This window comes from Cryptosporidium parvum, chromosome 7, assembly GCF_000165345.1.
Source record: "Cryptosporidium parvum Iowa II chromosome 7, whole genome shotgun sequence".
NCBI lineage: Eukaryota > Apicomplexa > Conoidasida > Eucoccidiorida > Cryptosporidiidae > Cryptosporidium > Cryptosporidium parvum.
This window is the reverse complement of record NC_006986.1, coordinates 758,859-775,721: the sequence shown is the minus strand read 5'-3', so window position 1 is coordinate 775,721 and position 16,863 is coordinate 758,859. Positions and strand designations below refer to the sequence as shown.

The following is a 16,863-nucleotide window of genomic DNA, read 5'->3' as shown; positions in this document are numbered from 1 at the left end:
GAGTGACTTTTTTGTTGATTTCTCATTTAGTTTCAGAAACAGAAGAATTATCGGACAATTTTAAAATTCTCATCTTCTCAAAATCGTTTTTACAAGGTAGTTTTTTCTCTAAATAATGTAATTATTACTGTTTGATTTTATTTATCAATCCATCAATATAAACTTCTGGCCTCGAGTTTAGATTCGAAAGCAAGTACTCAGAAAAGCCACAACAAAAAGCGAATACACCCAGTTAGATGCGCTGTTAATTATATCTTTCAAGTGTATTGCTTACAGTTTGCCGATTTTCTTTGAATGCCAACGATAACTTTGTAAAGAGTATAGCCGTGCATCTTTGGCTGTGTACTTACGTATTTTCTTATTGAAAGCAGCTGTTCTTTATTTGTAAATTGTATTCTTTAAATGGCAATTGAAAAATCGCTTAATATTGCAATTTTAACAGAAGAGTAGCACATAGCACTACAATATTACAAACACTCGCTGAATAACCAGAAATGTTAAACTTAGAATTAAATGCTATTCACAGCTCAAACGAATAATGAAGTGATATAGTACAATACCAGGATAAAAATTAGCTTCGAGCGCAGTTAGAAAAGATAGAAACATTAGGCATACGTTTATATAAAATATATTTTCTAGTTCTATTTTGAACATAAAGTGGCAATTATATAGCTAGGATGAATCTTTTGCTGCTAATATTGGTTTATACTGCTCATCAACAATACTGATACATCTATTAATAGACTCTGAAATTCCTTCTGTAGATTTTCCATTAATCAATTTCGGAAAATGTTCATTTTGTTCGCGTAATGCAATAATTATTCTTGCGAGAATTAACTGCGAATGTTTCGAGTCAACGATTATTCTACGACTGTTAATTTCTTTAATGCGGATACCTTGTAATTTTTCAACATAATCTTCATATAAAGATAGTAATGTAATAACATCTTCAAATTTAGCCGAAAATATACCTTTTTTTTGTTTATCCTCTATATATTTCAAAAGCTTAGTTGCTTTATTGGAAATGTTATTAGATGATTTTAAAAATGAGTCAATTGTTATCATTGTTTTGTTTAACCTTTGAATGTCGTCATTAAGAGATTTGAGTACCACAACGAAAGAATTAAGTGTCTGATGTGTATTCTTCAGTTTTCTTTCCTTAATTAAGAGCGCACGCCTTAAAGCTGCACCAGGGCTAATTTGGTCTAATTTTTCCTGCAAGTCATTCAATAGTATGTTTACGCATTGGCTAAGTCCTGCAATCGAGCGCTTAGTATTGGTAAACTCTAAGAATGTCATTCCAATAATATGTTTATTATCATTGGATAATGCATATATTAAATTTCTAATTTTAGTAGCGATATTGTCTGAATCAATATCCTTTCCATCATCCAAAGAATTTTCAACAAAATTTTCAGAGAGATCGTGAATTGACTGATTGCCAAATTCATAAGTAATTTCTGCAGAACCTTGATCCTGCAAAGTTATCGGAAGTTCTTCAACGAAATATTGTTTGGAGAGATTACGAATTTCGCCCGTATTGTATTCATTAACTTTTGACGCAATAATGTTGCACAACTTGCCAACCCAAGAGTAAAACTGGCTTTGAGTGGGAGATCTTACTCCTCTTGCAAGCGCAAAATAGTGCATCAAGTCAATGCACCTCTTAGTAATAAAAAAAGGACCCATAAATGTGGCAAAAGCTATAGAGTCTTTATATGGAAATATATCTTTATATGGCGAAACTTCAGTAAACACCGTCTTAATAGCTTTTTCTACATTTGAAGTTAATAGATAAAGAGTAACGTCATCTAAGCCCATAGGTCTAAAACCGCTTGATATCTTTCTTGCCTCGCATTCCTGATAGTATTGTTCTAATATTGAGCTAACATCGGCAGGGTCTGGTGGATGAAAATGTGTTTCTGCAGGTTCCATAATGGTTTTAAGCTTTTCACCAGTAATTGGAAGCGCATTATAGCCAGATTTGTACCCTGCTTCTATAACCCTATGCATCTTTTTCCATTGTGAAAAATCAACCATCACTCCTGGTATCCACATAAGAGCCTCCTCATTTGGCTGAATCAGATATCTGATAGTTACATCAGGGTATTTGGAAATAATCTGTCTAACTACAGATGTTGATGAAACCATATCTGAAAGAATTCCCAATGATTGTAAAACAATATAGTATAATGGAAGTTGGTGGGGACTTCTATGATCCTCTCCTTCTAAAAAGGATGTGTTCCTCTTTAATTCGCGTGGTTCTTCTGCAGATATAAAATCAATAACGACATCTCTTGGAGTTTTAGCCTTTCCAACTGCGATGCATCGTTTAATTGCAGTTTCAAGGTCGCCAGCAGCAATAAAACCACCATCAACATGATAGCCAAGGTTTCTCAAATACTTGATTGGAAATATGCCTGGAATTGTTCCTGAACCTATTACTGCCTCTATTATTTCCTCGAGTTCCAATTGCTCAGTAAATACGTGTGCAGTTCTGTCCGTGTAACGCATTGTGTTGGTGAAGAAAAGTCTTTGTTTATGTTTTCTATGTAAAAACAGCTCCCTTAATAACTTTCTTGCAGGAGAATTATCGCACAAGTACCTAAATGGATTTCTAGAGCTAATCCAACCTTTAAGAAATGAAACTGCCCACCTTGCATAGTTTTTTTTTAAAGGAGTTTTGCATGTCGTAATATCCTTTTGTCTTGCCATCTTCCAAAGTATGACAAGTTCAGTGGTCCAAGCCAACTCCTCGCCAGGAGGATAAAATTGAGAAGCCAATGCATTTATTGCCCCAACAGAAGTTCCGCCTACAAGATCCCATCTTAGTTTTTTTCCACTATCATGGTATTTTTGAGCAATACCGCGTACGACGCCTGCCTGCCAGGGACCTTTGTTTGAGCCAGATGACATAATTAATGCATAGCATATATTATTATGAGCATCTTCTAAATGATGTCTGTTAGGAATAGGGATACCTTTCTTCGAAAATTTACATAGGGCTGAGTATGAAGCAATAAAAAGGCACAAAAAAAAAAGCTGGAGTATATGCATTCTTAGATATTAACAATTTTATTGAATTTCGCATTAGCGCATAAGAATAGTTTCTCCTTTTTCTTTTTTTTTTTTTACTAATTAGACTCACATGAAAAAGAAAAATTCAAAGCGGTAACTCTTATCTTGCCTATGTATTGTCGTTGAATCCGCACTAATGTCAAAAAAATAATAATAAAGAAATATTGCATGGTTTAAATTAAATTCTCTACTAATCAAAGACTAAATAACATGTCATTTATATATTGTAATTTATTTCTAGGGACCAATAAGTGATCGCCCCTCTAATATTATGAGTTCTAGCCATTGTGATATCAATTTAAAAATTTTCTTATCCAAAGATTCTTGTTTAACGAACATAATATGGTCTTCTAGCATTTAAAGACCTGATATGAGTATATAAATTAAAACCCATTCCAAATAAAGAGATCATCACTTGTAGAATAGACATTACTGTGGAAATAGTCACTGAAATAGTTACAGAGTTTGCAGCCGCTGATGCCGCCATTAGTTGACTGCTTGCACTTTTTGAAATTAAAGAGCTTGTGATCTCTGCTCCGAAACCAGCTAAAATGTCACTAGAAGACTGCCCTATTACTGTGCTGGCAACTTGGCATGCAGTAGCGCATACTGAGTCTGAGGAAATTTGAGAAACAATATTACACACTGCTTCCCCTGCTGTATTTGATGCTATTTGGCATGCAGTATGGCACACTGCATCTGATGCAATATTACCTGTAGTTTGGCAGATTGCTTCTCCCATTGCCTGACAGGCTATGTCTCCTGCTGTTTGGCATGCCACTGTTCCTACAGTACTACATGCTGCATTAGTTACAGCGCTGCACGCTTCCTTTACCATTATCCCAGAAGCAACGTTACAAATAGCATCATTAACCAATGCTTCTACGAAAATATGATTTATTATTTCAACAAAATATATATAATGTAGAATAATTAAACGCGCATAGAATTTCATTTATATCTACTTAACCAAATCTAAATTCTGATTTTACTTTTACTTTTAATGAACGGGTATAGACTTTGGATTCGAGAGTATCGTATATAATCCCGCCAATGACTTGCAAATTAGCAGTTTATTGAATAAGTTTTACTTTAGATGCACTTATGCCGCCCTATCAATGCCTAAGCAGAACTTTGATTATTTAATCTATTTAAGTACCACAGATTGATACATGTATCAGCTAGCTTTTTAATTAAGAATTATTTTTTGTCCTCTATTTGCAAAACGAGACTTTCAATGTTTGGTTTGAAAATAGAAACAAGATTTATATTAATCTGTATAACCTAAAGCTATAAGATTACGCAAATAATACCTTATATCTAGAATAATTAGTGACTTTAATTATAAATTGTATGTTCATAGTGTTCTTATCTGGCTAATGACTTTGAGGTAATCGAACCAGATTATTTGGAATGTATTTTATCGGTTTCTGTACAACAATTAGCTGAAGTAATTGTACAGCATTCTAACCATATTCATCATATTAAGAACAAATGCCTATAAGTGAAAAGACCCTTTCAAATATTTATGGTATTTAAGTATTATTAATTGGAAAACGTACAAAGAATTTAAAGTCAACTATGTCAAAGAAAAGGTTGTAAAAATCACCTGATAAAAAGAAAAAGAAATTTAGAATTATATTGGAATGTTACCGTTAAATTTATAGAATTATCATAAAATATTAACTATTTTACTAGATGCAACTTTCTCTGTCTAGACTTACGTCTATATTGAGAATGCAATGAAATACCCATCGAGAAAATACTTGTAATCTGAAAAAGATAGTGTGTTGTATAATATGTATATAGCCTAAATGAATTTAAATCAAATTCAGTGTTTTCTGTCTCTCGAAGCTCATATTGATGATTATAAAATATTTCATTGCTTGAAATAGATTTTCCCAAACGAGTTGGTATATTTTGGTTGTTGATGTTTTTATTATTTATTTCAAAGTTCTGCAATGGATTGAAGATTTTAGTTGCGAGAATAAGATCGTTTACGTAGCCATTTCCATTTTGGTTTTTAAATTCTGTACTGACCATCTTTGTACCATAATGGAACGGTTCTAATAGCGTACTATAATTATTTTCATTATTTATGTCATTTTGTTTATTTACCAAATTTACATCCATTCTCTTGAATAGTAAAGAGTCGAAGCCTGCAATATTCTCTGTTTTATACTTTGTGCTTTCAAATATTTGAATATTTTTATTATTGGTGAAGGGTAGAACTATAGACGAGTTATTTATCACCTGAAAATAGTTTGTATTATTTTTATCAATTGATCTTTCGATAAAAATATTACTAGATATTAAAGGATGAAAATCTAATTCGCAAGGGGAAACCGACCCATGATAATCTGCACCAATAACAATTGGATTATCAACTTTATCGCTGATTTTACTGAGAAATTGAGTGGATAAGAATGACTGTAGCGATAAATCCATTGAATTACTGATGTGTTGTATATTCTCCGCCATCCCATCTATTGTACGCAAAACTGAATAAAACAGCATAAAAGGCCCGGAGAATGATGAAATAAAGCAATTTGCAAACTTATAGATATAAGAAACTAATATTATCGCAAAAAGCAATTTGTTCATTATGTAAATGTGTTTTGTTTGATTTAAAATCATTTTTTTTCGAGTAACTGGCGCTAGACATGTAAAAAATAAATTCTAAACGAATGCTCACTTTTCACAAATACTTCGTTTTTTTAAGATATGTATACACAAAATGAAACTTCCCCCAACTTTGAAAACAAAAAAATTAAGTCTGAAGAAGCAAGGCATTTAATTGATTCAAGTGATGAATCTAATTCTGAAAAAATTAATAATATAATTGGCATTTCTATTGAAGATTTCTGGTTTGACTATAGAATATGGTGCTTCTTATTTAAAGTTAGATTAGAAAAAATCCAATCAATCAATCAATTTATTTCAAATAATATTTTGAATAAAGAAAACGGACATGCCTGCATCAAAACCATAATTATTGAGCTAGAAAAAAAAAATCCAAACAATAAAATAATTAGATACGACTTCGAGAGATTTAGGCCGAATATTCATGAGAAAAAACTATCTTTTCCAAAAATACCGAAAGATTTCTATGGTATTGACAGTTTTTTAGAACATGCTAAACAATATTTTAATTTCAATGCTTCAAGTAAAGATTATAATGAAATGCTTACACTCCTGAGCTGTGATTCATTTCCATACATTTCAAAACTTAGTTTTGTCGATAGACTTGTTTTTGTTACAATCACTGTATGTGAATATCTCAACTTCAACTACCTACAAGGAATACATGAAATTATTGGTTGTTTAGCTTTTCTTAAAAAAAATCCAATTCCAATAAACTACCATATCATTTTATCAATTGAAATAATTAATAGATGGGCAAAATTTTTAATTCTTCCAAATTTATTTAATAGTTGTAAAGATTTATTGAATAGAAATAATGTTTGCAAATCAGAACAAAATTGGAAGGATCACGAAATTATTGAAGTAAGTAATGAAAATACAATCTTTGGGATTTTACACAATTATTTCATTTCAGACCAGTTAAGCGAAGTTGAAAAATTAAATTGCGAAGATATTACTGAAAATATGCAAATAAGCGTATTTAATAATATTTCTCATAATAATTTAAAAGTTGGTGTTCCAGAATATTTTGAAAATAATGAATTTAAGCCAATATATCAAAACCCCAGCGTAAAAATAAATGCAATTGAACAAATATTAATTATTTGCAATGAATTTCACTCATTTGGTTATTTTCACATTCCTAATATTTTTGATGAAATTGAAAAAAGTATCGGATCAAATATTTGGTCTTGTAATGTGTTCATTACTTGTGGAAGCTCTCTCTTTATTGAAATTGAGAATGTATTACTTTTTTGGTTAAATTTAATATTTTCAAGTTCTGATATAGATTATAAGCCTCCATTTTTCCCTAAAATTCGAAGTTCTTTGCAGTTATCTACGTTTTTAATTGTATTTCTTAAGTCGTTGGAGCATAAACTAAAAAATGATATTTACTTAATATGTACAGACAGATTTAAGTTAGATTTGGATTTAAATGTGCGTATTGGCATCATCAGTGTATTGCATCCATTCTTGATATCAAATAATAATACAGAAAGTACAGATTCTTTCATGTCAGTTCAACAGAGCTCATTTGATGAATTTATTGGAGAAAAAAAATCGTTGTTTTTAGATCTTTTCCAAGTAATTCTTGCGATGGAAAGCTTACTTATGTCCACTCCTATTTCGTTACAAAAGAGAATCATAAATAACCTAGATAGTTTTGAATCGCATTCTAGCTTTGAAAGCATTCACCCAAACAATTGTATTAATTTTATTGAACCAAGGGAGTTATTATTTTACGATGACGATTTTTCAATAAAAAATAAAAAATGTTTAGACGGTATTGTAAATATTGTTTCAGGTAAAGATATTGTATTAATAGATATTTTATCAAGCTTTTATTTTGATAATACAATGAGTCTAGATTTAGACAGGGTCATAAATAGATTGGGTAGCTTAGAAGAGTTAATCAAGCTTAAAGAATTAAGTAACAAAAATATTGATTATGAATTAGCTACTCTTTTTGATGAAGAACTTTTATCTATAATATTGCTTCCAATATTGCGTTTAAGTTTGAAAACAACTAGGATCGTAAAAATTCCTCTTGAGAATGAAAAGGATCGTATAAATAATCAAGTAATTTGTCAATTTTTAGAATTTGCTACTCGAAGGCAGCGTGCATTATTAATCCAACAAAGACCATGTATTTGGATATTATATGGGCCGAACAACCAATTAAGAGATGAATTTGCCTCAAAATTAATAGAAAATGGAATAACTGGTGTTCAACTGATTGATGCAAATAGAGTTTTTTATGAATTGCTAGAAAAATGCAACTCCGTAAATAATTTTGACTTTTTAACTAATGTTATCAAGGATGTGAAAAGTAATTTATGCTTAATCAATAGTAGACCAAATTACAAAAACAGAGCACTGCTAAAAATTAGCACTTTAAAAAAAAAAAATACCATGAATGAGTCATTAACTGCAATGAAAGTTATAGATCATAATCAAAATTTGAAAACCACAAATAAACTTGAGCTAAAATCAAGTAATGAAAAACAATACTTAAATATGTGTAATCGAATAATAAAATTTAAACCAAACAGAAGAAAGATGTATTATAAATGAACGCGAATCATATTTAAAAACCTATTTCATTAAAATGAAAAATCTGATCTCGTATACATTGCCCAAGGGAACTTTGTTCTTAAGCTCCTATTAAATATTTTATCGATTGGTAAATCGTATTTCTTACAAAATGCAACAGAAATCCTGGGATCCATATAGTTAATCTTCGATGTATTTAACGCTACAGTCTTATTATCATCCTTTATTTTGATCTTTAAGTACAAATTTGAAATTTTGCTCTTAATAGAATCTATTTTTTTTTGCACTACATCTAAACTTGAGTTCAAGTTTATTGGGTATTTTCTCTGTTTTCCATTGAAAGATACCTCAGTAGATAGTTTTGGCAAGTCACTTATTGTAACAGATTTGTTATTTTTCTTCAAAATCTTGAGGAATGCTTCACAAATTTTTAAATCTTCTTCTAACTCCTGTTGTTGTTTAATCATTTTCTCCATGGAAGATTCATGTTGTTTGGGAACTGATCTCTGATGGTTACATAATATCGCAACTTCTCTATTAGCATCATTGTAAAATCTTAAAATATCGTTAACATTGGTAATATCCACTTCATTATTAAAATTAGATAAATTAAGTTCATCTTTTAAGTATGATTCGAGTTCCATTTTGGTTCTTTTTTCACTTTTCACAGCTGACTTTGCTGAAATTTTTGAAAGTTCACGTTCTAATGTAATTGATGCATTGAATGTTCTAAATACCTTGGCAGAAAGTTCGGGCATAATAGATTTTAGATATTGGTTTAGGGAACTCATATTAATCTGATCAAAGACATTTTCCATCTTATCCTTGTTTCTGCAGAAAATTGTCAAATTATTGAATGCTGAGGGATCAATAACGACAGTATTATAGTATCGAATTGAATCTTTGCCCAAAAAATCTAAAGTAATTGATTTTTCTTGTTGATTAAATGTAATATGTTCTACTCTTAATGAGCAGCAGCCAACAGTATCAGCTTCCTCATCTGTATCTTTTTCTCCTCCGACTCTCAAAGCTAAAAAATCTATCAAATATGTTGCTGTTCCAAGCTGCCTCTGAGTGATATCTCCACTTGTCATTTTTTTCCTATAATCATCGCGTATTGCATCAATATGGTCCTTTAACTTTCTTGCCTTTTCGTATTTATTATAATCGCTCATCCCTTTAAACCCGCTTGAAGCAGAAAGGAAAATATATTTAAATTGATTATTTATAGAGTCTCTATAGTACGCGAGCCAAGTAACTGTATTATCATGGAATATATCCTTCCAAGCATGTCCTTTCATACTATTAGGTACCTTTGGAACAGGTGCATCCTCCGCAATATTCAAAGTTACATCTTCAGGAAATATCCGCCTCTTCAACATACCGGACTTTGGATGTTCTCCTCTGCCTTTAAACAGACCAGGTGGTTCAATCCTGAAATTTCCAACCTTTTCTTTAATCCAATCAACAAGAGCATATACAAATGGAGATTCCTGGTCTCCCCTGCATTTTTTCTGGAGTTCCTTTTCTTCCTTTGATAAATTTTTTTTAGCCTCTTTCTCATCCTCAAAATATTGTTTTATAATATCAAAATTACATTTTTCCCATTCCAGATTATTATGTAGTTTGTCACCAACCGGTATAGAGTTCATAAATGCCTTCCTTACATTATTACTGAATTTCTCTTTTTGAGCCCACTCTGTATCTTTCATGACTGACCAATAACTCGCGATTTCTTCCGCTTCTGGAGGAAGTTGAATCCGTTCGCCGTTATATTCTAATGGTACATTATGAACTTTATATGGTGGAGCAAACATCACGCCTTGGTGTTCAAGATATTCCCATTGAATTCCAAGCTCTTCTTTCGGAGGTCTTTCCCACCACTTATTGAGAGGCTCATAATCCATCTCTGTTTTCTTCATAACTTTCCTCCGCTTGTTCGTATTGCTCAACGATGAATCCGTAGCTGATGCCATATTTTCCTCAATTTGAATTAAATTACTTAATTCAATTTATCAACCATGGCGCTTTAAACTAGAAAAAAAAATGATAAATGCATGGCCAAACAAATGGGCAATGAAAATTTTTAAATTACTTTTAATGTGTGATATTCTGCACACGATCACCCTTTCTAAAAATCAACTTTCTTATCGTTTAAATCTCATTAACTTTAAAAATATTTAATTTTAAATATATATTATACTATTAAATTAATATATAATAAATAAATATGTATACAATTTTTTGCATGTATATATACAAGTTATAAATAAATATATCTAACATATTTATCTGAGAAATATATGTTAAAACAATGGAGAGCAAATACGGAAACAAAATTATGGAAGATAGAGACTGTTTATCGTCAAAAAATACATCCTATGGCTTATCAATGTCTAACTGTATAAAACCACTACCAAAAGATATTGCAAGGCTTGCACTTTATATCGTTTGCATTTCTGACTTTAGCTCTATTATTCAAGCTTCGTATGACATTGCATCGTCGGCTACAGTTAGTACAATATTCGTCATTTTTTCGATCATATGTTCATCGTTCGGGCTTCTTGGTTTTTATTCGATTACAAAGAATAACAATTCTACTATGAAATATTACGTGGTCTATACTATTTTAAGATTAATATTAGAGTCGATTACATCTTTTGGAATGTCGATAATATTTTACATTTATTTTAAATCTGCGATGTACGACGAAAACTTACCCGCCTGGGCCGTTTTTTTAATAAATGCAACATGCTTAACTTTATCTAGAATTGCATTTTCATATGTTGCATTCTCCTTCTATCAAAGACTAGAGACTCAGAACCAAGAAAATTTTGAAAAGGTTACAGATAAAGTTTAGATGTGGCACTTCTATTATTTTAATAGTGAAATTTAATCAAAACTAGATAAAATAACATGCTATGTTTGTAATTTAAGTATGATTTTAAAAAATAATAATAAAATAAAATAAATCACCAACTTAATATATTTATGTTTGTTTTTGAAACAATTTTTTACAGATAATAGACCTTGCGCCACACCATTGATTCCACACTAAAAAGAATTTGCATGCATTAATGGACTGGTCAAATAATTTTAGAATTGTTATTAATGCCACATCCAGACACTGTTAAAGGGAAAATACCTAGTGTTTTCCATGATATTACCACGAAAAACTCATTTATTCCCGATATAACCATTAATTCATATGAAATCCATGTGGATGGATCATTTCAAGATATAATTAAAGAGAAGCTAAGGAGAGAAAAATCTGGAAAAACAATATATAATAAAATACAAATATCTATCATCAATCGGTTTTGGAAACTATCAAAAGAAAGAAAGCTATTACACTATATACGCAATAAATGCCTAATTTCTTTGAATTGTGCCGATCCCAATCATGAGCAGCTATTTCAAGACTATTGGGCGTTAGCATATCCGGATTATCCAGAAATAAATCGAATTTCGAGTAACTGGAGGCTGCTAGGGTTCCAAAATGATGATCCAAGATTCGATTTTAAATGTGCAGAATTATTAACTTTAGAAAATTTGGTCTATTTTGCGGAAAATTATAGGAATATATTTAAAGTGATCCTTAAAGAATCCCAAAGGTTTTCTTCGAGTGAAAAAATTAAATACTCACACCAGCATAGCATTCAAAGATCTATTATCAATTCCCACAAAATTAATGGCATGATGAGTCCATTTGAAACCCCACACAACTTTCAGCCTTCATCTAGTAATTTAAGTATTATCACCACTCCAATAAATATGAAAGATTCAAAAAAAGAATTTGGTAGTAACTTCGAGCCGTTATTACCAAAAGTTACAGAGTTAAGGTCAACTATTAGCGAAATAAGCAATAGTTCGCAAATTGATCAAATGAATTTTTCATATCCGCTTTCTACAGCGCTAATCAACGTTTCAATTATGATATGCCTTTATCTTAATTTTATTCCAAGTATATATAAGATTCCTGGAGTTCCAAATGTCTCAGCAAGCAGGAAAGCAATGAAAAATTTTATGAGACTAACCAATGAATTTTCTTTCAATACAATTTCTGAGCTTTTCAGTGTTTGTGCAATACGATTTCATGCAGAGTGGCTGGATATTGTAAAATTCTTAGGACATAAAGTTGCAATTTCAGAATTCGATAAAGTTCTTAAAAATGTTCAAGTAGTAATGGCAGAGACTATTGAAAACCTTCCAAAAGATATAATTGAGTTTAGACAAATTTGTAATTTAGAAAAATACTATTAGAATCTACCTTAGAAGTATGTAATTAACAAGTGCTAAATTACAGTAAATAACTTGAATATATAAAATCAATTTGAATAATTTAATATCGTTTAACAATCTTCATTTTCAAAACTTTCTATTTGGAACGAAACATCCACCTCTTGTGTAACTCTTGGTTCCCTTGGCCTTCTATCATAATTTAATATGCTATTTACCTCCAGAGAGCCGATTGACCCACCAGTAATAGAATTATCTTCACTAGTTTGAATATTTCCTAAGTAGTGGCCGGCAGACAATATATTGTTATTTACTATTGAATTTCTTAATATACTCTGCAAAATAATATTATCAAAAGATGAATTTTGTCTTTGAATTATTCTATCTTCATAAGTTTGATTATTAAATTCGACGATGTTATTAGAATTAACCAAATTCGTTATAGATGAGCTGTTAATATAATTATATGCAGCTAAAATATTTAATTGTGCAATCACATTGTTATTTATATTAGATAAATATTGATCGTTAAGGGTTTGAGTAAATAAGGCACTGTTGCTTAAATAAGGAATTGGAATTTGATTCGTGTTTGAAACATGAGTTTGTGATGATTCAACTTCAGTTAAGTTTGTTTGAATTGGTTGGAAGTCTTGAGACACTAGATTGATGGAATTGTTTCTAACACTACTATTTGGTTGTCCAGAATACAAAGCACCAATCATATATGGCAATATTTCCATCTTACATTGTCCTACTTTAAGAACCATACCGGGCAATACTCTAACTGGATAGCTAAATGGTTTTAAACGCAAAAATGTACCAGATGTTGAGACGTCTTTAACAAACCAATTTGATAAGCATCCATTAGATCTACTCAAATAGTCAAGGCCTTCATATTCCCTATTTCTTATGGATGAATAGTAAAAAATGCAATGTTCTCTGCTAATATATCCATTACTTTCTGTAACCTCTACTTTTCTCAAACCAAGAGCTCCATTTTTCCCTCGGCCAAATACCATCCCAGAAGGATGAACAATTACGGACCAGTACATGCCATTTTCTGTTTTTTTTGCCCCCTCACATGGAACAAAAGATTTTGACCCAATTGGAATATAAACTTCTAAGCACTCTTTAATTTCTTCGATTTCCAACTCCTCCAAAGGAACTTGGACAATTTTGCTTTCTTGCGAGAGTTCACTTGAATCTAATTTATCTTTGTCATTGCAGATCCCAAACAAGTCTTCAAAATCACTATTTTTAGCTCTATTAATGGTTTTATGTTCACCTTTGTTATAATCATCAATGTTTATAACTAAATTTAATTTATTACTCCAACGTAATTTTTTCCATTCATTAATTAATATTCTGCTATCGCCATTTAAATTATCTTCGTTCGTTATTTCTTCTATTTTTCGAATTTTAACAATTATTTCAACTCTATCCGCCAAGTGAATTACTTCATCTGTTGCAAGTCGGTGCTTGGGTTGAATTTTTAGCATTGTTCCAATACTGCTTCCTAAGTCTATTACCCCAATACCCCAATCTTTTTCGATTGGAGAGCTTTCATCAAATTTATGTGAAGTGTTACTTTTGTATTTCAATTCTTGAGCAACTTGGTCGTGTTCTTTAATGTTTACTATTAATAAGTGATTTGTACTTACAGACGAGTGAGAAACTTGGATAGTAGATTTAGAATGCCTTCCAAGATCCCAAGGAAGAGGAGACCTAAGAGCTCCTAAGTCATATATTTTTGATTCCACACGATGTATTCTATCGCTTAGTATACGTAATATAGGGTATGTACTTGTTTTAGTAAAGGGGCTTTGGCCAATATTTAAAATTGTAGGTTTTAAAGCGATGCATTCTTCCACCCATTTTTTAACTTGATTTTTAAATATTGCATTATTATTAAGAGTAAAATCAGAATTTTTTTCCAAATTACCGGTTTCTTTGTCATCAAGTTTAAAAGGCAGAGGCGGACAACCCATCCACTTTGTTAATAAATTAACTTCTAATGGCCCAATCATATAAATACCGTTCGACCATATCATACTTTTTAATTTTTTATCTTGTATTATTGATGACAACTTCGATAGATGGTCAATAATACATCGAGTTAAGTCTTCCGCAAAAACTATCCCAATTCCTAGTATTTCATCAGAAATTATTCTTGCAAATAATGTAACTGATATTATTGGTTTGCAGAAGCATAATTGCCACCATTTTGGACGATTCTGACCTATTAATTCGTTGTTTGTAAGTAGGATTTCGTTATAAAGTCTCTCATCCTGAGAAGAGTTCTCTATTTGTTTGAAAATTCCCAATGAAACAATAACGTTATGGATCGTCATGTTTATTCTAAAGTTGTATCCTATTAGTTGCCTACAAACTGGACATTTTTTTCCCAACAAGCGGTTATGAGTAATGCAATATCTACAAAAAGTATGCCCACATGGAATTGTGACAGGCAACATATAATAGTCGAGACATACGGGACAAGTAAATTCGGACAATATTTTATTAGAAATGTTTGTACTCTCGAAACCGTTTTTTGAAGAATTATTTACCTTTCTAGATTTGTTTTTCATTATGTCATTTTCTAATACATCATATGGTTCTGTATTGACTGTAATGTTAAACATATTATCTTTATTATTTATAATGTCTGAACCATGTTCACAATCCTGCTTACGCTCGTTTACAACTTCTCTTTTTATCATATTATTGTTTATCATATTTGTTCATCCGCAAAGTTACTTGGATAAATTAGTACAAGTTGATATAAAAATAAATAGAAGGTAGAAGAGATCAATAAATGTTCATTTTAATTATAAAATAATATTTGGGAACAACATTAACAAATATTAATGTTTTGTTAATTTTTAGTTTAGTCGCCGTAATATTCACAGATCATGCATTATCGAGACTATTTTTACGCGGGGAAAATGGCGGAGGTATCTGTCGTGTTATTTTTACAGTCATTTTCTTTGCATCTCTAAAAAATGTCAATAAAAGTGGAATTTTCCGGTGGATTGGAGGTTCTGGCAGGCGACAGACAAAATGTTGAGGTTAATTTGAATAACTTAAAATCTAGTTCTATGAAGAGCCTAATTCTATATGTAGAAGAAAATATTATTCAGTATAGAAAAGATCATTTTATTGAGACAGGGTCAAAGATCAAACCAGGAATTATTGTACTAGTTAACAACTGCGACTGGGAGATTTTAGGCGGAGAAAATTACGCTTTAAGCGATGGAGATCTTGTTACTTTTATTATGACATTGCATGGTGGTTAAGTGTGCATTTAATGCAGTTAAGTCAACCGTTAAAAAGCAAATAAAAATTAATTATAAATAAAAACTATTATTTATTAATATGCCCAATTTATCATTACATCCTTCGTATGACTATAATGGTAAGAATATATCATTTTCTCCATTCAGCTTCGATCTTATAAAATAATACATGAAATGCATTAGGAAAGTTACGTTTAAAGATTCCGAGAAAATATGAAGTCTTCTTCCTGGAACAATTGATAATTTAAATAACGGATATAATATCCAATAGAACAGCATAAATACTCTTGCTAGTAGTATGAATGCAACAAAATGGGCGAGAAGAGAAGAAACTTTTCGCGGTTTCTTGTTATAAAACATAAATATTTGTGGTAGTAAAGCTAAGGAAAGTAGTGAATCCATGTATGATTCCCAGAATGATATAATTGGAGGTGAGCTGGATTTTCTTAAAAAAAATATTATTGATCCAAGAAAGAAGTTTAAGATGTAGACAGTCAACCAAAAGATTTTCTGAGAAGTTGGGTAATATTTGTTGCTCTTTTTTTGAATAAAATGATTACTTCTACCAGCTCTTGAAATCCAACAAATTATGAAATTTGTAACATTCAACCCAAATGTGTCTCTGTTACTTTCGTATGTTTCGTAGAAGTTAAAATAAATGTAGGCGAATGTGACAGCGGACAAAAGTGCAGTCGAGCAATCGCATAAGTAAAAATCTAACCCAAGTTCAACATGATAATGCGATGAGAGAACAGCTGTTATTAATACGTGGTTGCATTCAGCCACAACTAACATTAGTATTGTTTGAAGTGAAAGCCCAACTACGTTTTTCTCGCGTTTCAATTTGAGGAACAACGCCAAATACGCACAAAACCATGATAATGCAGTCGCGAAGTTTATTACGTCAAGTATAAACGCAAAGTTATGGAATATTGGTTTTTTCTGCATAAATGTTACGTATCGAACAATTGAGAAAATATAGCCTAGATTTTCAAATTTATAAAAATTAAGGGCGCATAATTAGAGCGGAATTTTGCTTAATTATAAACTA

The 16,863-nt window shown here is 31.0% G+C and overlaps 10 protein-coding genes across 10 annotated transcripts; 4 read left to right on the top strand and 6 right to left on the bottom strand.

The window, feature by feature from the left end:
• Positions 1–672: 672 nt before the first annotated feature.
• Positions 673–3,057, bottom strand: cgd7_3390 (secreted alpha beta hydrolyse, signal peptide, secreted patatin like esterase (ralstonia best hits); the record flags this gene model as incomplete). Its single annotated transcript, XM_628501.1, has 1 exon — positions 673–3,057. The coding sequence occupies one exon, from the start codon at positions 3,055–3,057 to the stop codon at positions 673–675; it is 2,385 nt and encodes a 794-aa protein (XP_628503.1).
• Positions 3,058–3,406: 349 nt separating this feature from the next.
• On the bottom strand, positions 3,407–4,033 carry cgd7_3380 (putative secreted cysteine rich protein, possible transmembrane domain near C, signal peptide; the record flags this gene model as incomplete). The annotated part of the gene is made up of 1 exon (XM_628500.1): positions 3,407–4,033. One exon carries the CDS (start codon positions 4,031–4,033, stop codon positions 3,407–3,409), a length of 627 nt encoding a protein of 208 aa, XP_628502.1.
• A 731-nt stretch (positions 4,034–4,764) lies between these two features.
• cgd7_3370 (hypothetical secreted protein, signal peptide, possible transmembrane domain near C-terminus) lies at positions 4,765–5,715 on the bottom strand (the record flags this gene model as incomplete). Its single annotated transcript, XM_628499.1, has 1 exon — positions 4,765–5,715. One exon carries the CDS (start codon positions 5,713–5,715, stop codon positions 4,765–4,767), a length of 951 nt encoding a protein of 316 aa, XP_628501.1.
• An 87-nt stretch (positions 5,716–5,802) lies between these two features.
• cgd7_3360 (hypothetical low complexity protein perhaps membrane associated) lies at positions 5,803–8,298 on the top strand (the record flags this gene model as incomplete). Its single annotated transcript, XM_628498.1, has 1 exon — positions 5,803–8,298. One exon carries the CDS (start codon positions 5,803–5,805, stop codon positions 8,296–8,298), a length of 2,496 nt encoding a protein of 831 aa, XP_628500.1.
• Positions 8,299–8,327: 29 nt separating this feature from the next.
• On the bottom strand, positions 8,328–10,289 carry cgd7_3350 (eukaryotic DNA topoisomerase I; the record flags this gene model as incomplete). Its single annotated transcript, XM_628497.1, has 1 exon — positions 8,328–10,289. A coding segment is annotated over one exon (1,962 nt), but the record flags the coding sequence as incomplete, so codon positions are not given.
• Positions 10,290–10,591: 302 nt separating this feature from the next.
• On the top strand, positions 10,592–11,137 carry cgd7_3340 (hypothetical protein; the record flags this gene model as incomplete). The annotated part of the gene is made up of 1 exon (XM_628496.1): positions 10,592–11,137. The coding sequence occupies one exon, from the start codon at positions 10,592–10,594 to the stop codon at positions 11,135–11,137; it is 546 nt and encodes a 181-aa protein (XP_628498.1).
• A 251-nt stretch (positions 11,138–11,388) lies between these two features.
• Positions 11,389–12,540, top strand: cgd7_3330 (Ced12 family of proteins that are conserved throughout eukaryotes; the record flags this gene model as incomplete). Its single annotated transcript, XM_628495.1, has 1 exon — positions 11,389–12,540. The coding sequence occupies one exon, from the start codon at positions 11,389–11,391 to the stop codon at positions 12,538–12,540; it is 1,152 nt and encodes a 383-aa protein (XP_628497.1).
• An 89-nt stretch (positions 12,541–12,629) lies between these two features.
• cgd7_3320 (RING finger protein) lies at positions 12,630–15,251 on the bottom strand (the record flags this gene model as incomplete). The annotated part of the gene is made up of 1 exon (XM_628494.1): positions 12,630–15,251. The coding sequence occupies one exon, from the start codon at positions 15,249–15,251 to the stop codon at positions 12,630–12,632; it is 2,622 nt and encodes an 873-aa protein (XP_628496.1).
• Positions 15,252–15,515: 264 nt separating this feature from the next.
• Positions 15,516–15,812, top strand: cgd7_3310 (hypothetical protein; the record flags this gene model as incomplete). The annotated part of the gene is made up of 1 exon (XM_628493.1): positions 15,516–15,812. A coding segment is annotated over one exon (297 nt), but the record flags the coding sequence as incomplete, so codon positions are not given.
• A 111-nt stretch (positions 15,813–15,923) lies between these two features.
• cgd7_3300 (conserved hypothetical protein) lies at positions 15,924–16,760 on the bottom strand (the record flags this gene model as incomplete). The annotated part of the gene is made up of 1 exon (XM_628492.1): positions 15,924–16,760. The coding sequence occupies one exon, from the start codon at positions 16,758–16,760 to the stop codon at positions 15,924–15,926; it is 837 nt and encodes a 278-aa protein (XP_628494.1).
• Positions 16,761–16,863: the final 103 nt, after the last annotated feature.